This window comes from Priapulus caudatus, unplaced genomic scaffold, assembly GCF_000485595.1.
Source record: "Priapulus caudatus unplaced genomic scaffold, Priapulus_caudatus-5.0.1 Scaffold54, whole genome shotgun sequence".
Taxonomy (NCBI): Eukaryota; Metazoa; Priapulida; class Priapulimorpha; order Priapulimorphida; family Priapulidae; genus Priapulus; species Priapulus caudatus.
Window position 1 is genome coordinate 574,659 of NW_014577115.1, and position 4,906 is coordinate 579,564.

A 4,906-nucleotide genomic window follows, 5' to 3' on the forward strand; every position below is an offset into this window, starting at 1 on the left:
ACAACGCGAAACTTCTGCGCAATATTCGAAGTAGATTGGCGGATTGTGGAACTCCCCGTATAGGTCTTAAACAATCTATATCGACACACCAATAGTCAGTGTCGGTGAGAAGGAGAGTGCGCCGCACAAAATTCGATAGAGCAGTAAATTAACAGCCACATGATGTTCTGTCAACCCCCGCCCCCGCCCCCGCCCCACCCCACCCACATGGTCGTATCCCACAATGCATCTGCCTGTGTGCGCATTTTTTATCTAATGAATTGTCATGCGCCAGTAACGGTGTAACGACGTATAGCCGAATATTATAGCATACGCGCCACTTCATACACACGCGATTCGAATTCGCAGCGGCACGGTCGGTTGGTCAGAGATTGTTATCTCATACAGGTGCATGGAAACATACCCCGTACACGTAGCTACAAGTGCGATACAATTACCATCCCACACGATATACGCCCTTCGCGAGGAAAATGCGTTTCCATGACGACAGTACCAAGTTATTCCAAATTAAGACGGACTCGATCAGGTGCCGTACAATTAACCGATTCCGAATCCGATTATCTTACGGGTTCGGATTCCCGTATGTTAGTTTCAGGTAAACGCATTCGTAACAGCACTCACTCATTCGGTTAGCAAATCAAACGCTATACTAATTAATATTACCGGCCTAATTACGATGACGTCGGTAAACGCAAGTAAGATGCATTACGCATACGGTAAGGCCAAATACGGTAAACAATAAATAATTTCCTACGCAACAAAAACATGAATATAACGGCAAGCGGCTTGACATGCAATGTACAAAAACTCATAGTGATTTTTTTTAGTTAATGTTACTATGGGTTATAACTAGGACTATGCCTATAATCAGTCAATCAGTCGCGCTCATGTATACAAGAAAAAACGCCGCAAAAGTGCGTACAACTTAGATGCTGGATGAACAGCATACCCCGAAACGAAGACACAGTAGTAGCATGCGCGCACGCACACGCACGCACGCACGCACGCACGCGCGCGTGCACACACGAACACACACGCTTCTCTCCTGTACGTCCTCGCTCATACATCGTCATCAACGTCATTTCTTTAACAGCTTCATAGGATGCATACAACGAAATTCAAAATGGATGCGAACGCGATGCGATGAGCACGATTAGCGAAAAGGTCAAATACTAGTGATAGAAAAAGGATAACACTTCACTGAGGACAAACAATATATGTATGCATCACACACCTTCGGATTAATTCGGCGAAGCAAGTATAGCAGTAGCGCCTTAACTCGTGTACTGCTGTTACTTACAATTACTGACGCATATACAGTGATCATCCAACATCTGTCTGATCGAAGATCAGAGCCAGGCTGGTATATTTATATATAGATATTAGCGGTTTCAAAGTGTTAATGTATGCACGCGCTGTGCACACGTTATTGACATCACTTATAACACGGCAACAACGGGTTATTTATTACAAAGTTACAACAACACACAGTAAAAAGCTACCAACGTTGGAAGCTCGTTTGCTTTGTAAATGAGTCTCTCTCACACGCGCGTCTACCACGTGGCAATGACGTCAGGTCTTTGCCCCTCGTTTGACACGCGACACCGTATGACGTCGACACAGAAGACGCGAGCGTCGCCTTAAATTCAGGCAATCGCAAATGCGACCATCGTGTCGCCGACGGACCTTCTCAAAGATATGATGTTATTTTGTTACTGTATTTAAACGAAAATTAATGGCGGACCGGAAATGACGGACCGGATGTAAGAACGCCGTGTTTATCATTAGAAAAAAAAAGATAATTTGCTATATCGCCATCGTCGCGCTTATATTCTCGGTAGCAAACACCTCGCTGCCGATTCGAGACGTCACTACGTCTCCACCACCGAGATATATAAGGGTACGTCAAACAAATAACTCCGTACCGACGTCTATCCGGGTATCCGACGTTCGGCAGAGAGAGAGAGAGAGAGAGAGCCACTCGTGAAACACTCGGCCCTCGCTCACACCGCATTGACATAACTCATGCGAGAGAAAAATCGGGGCGGTAGCGTCCGATATCGTCAGATGATATCAAGAGACGATATCGATTACGCTGACATCTCACGCTGGAGACAGCGATGCGAATGTGTCGCCCCTGCTCTCCATCGACGACCGCCGTAACAGTTCTAATCGGCACGTATCTTCTGCATCGCGTGATGACGCGATGGATACGCAACGTGGTTTCCCCTGATGCGCGCCGCCATCTTTGCTCCGAACGCGCGGCGATGCTAGCGCCCTCCGTCGGACGACGTCGTAAACCGACACGTCGAAAAATCGGTGACCGGCGGCGGCGGGTCACGTGGTGAAGACGTCATCGTCGTCGTCGTCGTCGGCGGCGTCGTCTCTCAGGTCTCCTCCCCGCGCAGCCTCTTCATGACCTCCTCCTGGTCGACGTAGTCGAAGATGTAGGGTGCCTTGAGGATGAGTCCCAACGTGCCGCTGGCAGTGACGGCGAAGAAAATGTAGAGTAACAGTCGATCAATGACCATCGCTATGTACTGCCAGTCCTCCTTCACCTGAGAGAAGAAATAAAAATATGCGCATTAATTATCATAGTTAAATAACAGTATATATTGGTGCATGGCCATCGCTATGTACTGCCAATGCTCCTTCACCTGAAAGTAAATATAAAAACGCACGCATTTATTATCATAGCTAAATGACAATCGATGTCAATCTATAACCATCGCTATGTAGGTCTACTGCCAGTCCTCATTCGCCTGAGAGCAGAAATAAAAACGTATGCATTAATTATCATAGTTAAATGACAATCAATGTCAATCTATAACAATCGTTGTGTACTGCCAGTCCTCCTTTGCCTGAGAGCAGAAATTAAAACGTATGCATGAATTTCCATTATTAAATAACAGTATATATTGGCACATGGCCATGCATCGCTGTGTACTGACAATGCTCCTTCACCAAAGAGCAAAAATTAAAATTAATACGTATTAATTATTATGAATTTTTAAATAACCATATATGTCAATATTTAACTATCGTTGTGTACTGCCAGTCTTCCTTCACCTGAGAGCAGAAATTAAAACGTACGCATTAATTATTATAATTAAATAACAGTGTATGTTGGTCCATGGCCACCGCTATATACTGCCAATGCTCTTTCACCTAAACGCAAATTTAACACGCACGTTTTAATTAACTAAATTAAATAGCAATCTATGTCGATCTCTCACCATCCTAATACGTGCTGCCAGTCATCATGCGCTTGAATTACGCAATTAACACGCACGTTTCACTTAACGAAATTAAATAGCAATCTATGTCGAACTATCACGATCCTTATATACGTGCTGCCAGTCATCATGCGCGCCCGAATCCCGCCATTAACGCGCACGTTTTAATTACCGAAATTAAATAGCGATAATGATGGAGGAACAGTCAGGATGAGCGCGATACGATTTCAAAGACGACGGCGACGACGACGACGACGACGACGACGACGGCGGCGGCGGTGGTATTGGTGTTGTTGTCGTGCTCGTAGCGGCTTGTAGCAAGAGCTAATATTACCTATTATTACTATGTTATTTATTACTATTAAGGTATTAATAGCTAATAATACTATATAATAGTAATAATAGCTAATATTACTATTTTATGTATATTACTATCTAGGTAGTATTAGCTCTTGATGCAATCTATCAGCGTCTATGAGGACTGACGATAGCCTGGCCCGTGTTTAGCGACGTGTGAGTGCTGTATGGACGAGCGCTTTCCGATATTGTCGGCTAGACAAGATATGTCGCCACTGTCCGCGAACTCCGTCATGTTTATCCGCCCGAGAGCGTTTTTTTGCCCCGCGCCTGACATGTCTGCGAATCGAAGCAGTAGCAATAGTAGTAGTAGTAGCTGTAGCAATAGTAGTAATAGTAGTAGCAGTAGCAGTAGTAGTAGTAGTAGTAGTAGTAGTAGTGAAGTAGTAGTAGAGTAGTAAGTAGTAGGTACGTAGTAGTAAGTAAGGTAGTACGTCAGTAGTAGTAGTAGAGTAGTAAAGTAAGAAGAAGAAGAAGAAGCAGAAGAAGAAGAACAAGAAGAAGAAGAGAGAAGAAGAAGAAGAAGAAGAAGAGAAGAATGAAGAAGAAGAAGAAGAGAAGAAGACAGATAAGATAGAAGAAGTGAAGAAAGAAGAGTAGAAGAGAAGATCAGATAGATAGAGATAGTACAAGAAGTAAGATTAGAGATAGAAGAAGAAGAAGTACCAGAAGTAAGAATGAACCAGAAGTATTCGTTATTTAGTAATTAGTATTTAAGTATTTAGTATCAGTATTAGTAGTAAGTCAGTAGTTAGAGTAGTGAGTAGTAGTGTAGTAATAGTAGTAGCAGCACCAGCTAGTCATAGCAGCAGTAGCTAAGTAGAACAGTAGTGCGTATTGAAGTCGTAGTTCGTGTATGCGCGTATATGCGCGCGTGCGTGCGCACCGTGCGTGTGTATGGTTATGCGGACGTATTATGCGCGCGTGCCGTTGCGTCGCCTGTGCGGTGTGTGTGTATGGGCGTATATTGCGCGCGTGGCGTGCGCGCGCGTGCCGTGTGTGCGTATGCGCGTATATATGCACGCCGTTGCGTTGCGCCGGTGCGTGAGTGTGTATGCGCGTATATGCGCGCGTGCGGGCGCCCGTGCGTGTGTGTGTATGGCGCGTATACTGCGCGCGTGCGTGGCGCCCTGTGTGTGCTGTATATCGCACGCTTGTGCGCGTATATGCGCGCGTGCGTGCGCCTGTGCGTGTGTGTATATGCACGCGTGCGCGTATATGCGCGCGTGCGTGCGGCCTGTGCGTGTGTCGTATAAATGCACGCGGTGCCGCGTAACTGTTGGCGCGAGATCTCTCTCAACAATCAATAACGG

General features: G+C 45.5%; 1 protein-coding gene across 1 annotated transcript in view; it reads right to left on the minus strand.

Annotated features, from left to right (window-relative positions):
• Nucleotides 1-216: 216 nt before the first annotated feature.
• The window catches only part of LOC106820981 (acetylcholine receptor subunit beta-like 1), a 94,205-nt gene continuing 89,515 nt past the window's right edge, over nt 217-4,906 (minus strand). Inside the window, exon 6 of the mRNA XM_014825601.1 lies at nt 217-2,558. Within this exon, the coding sequence (XP_014681087.1) occupies nt 2,388-2,558 (171 nt within the window). The 3' untranslated portion in view covers nt 217-2,387. The remainder of the gene's footprint in view (nt 2,559-4,906) is intronic.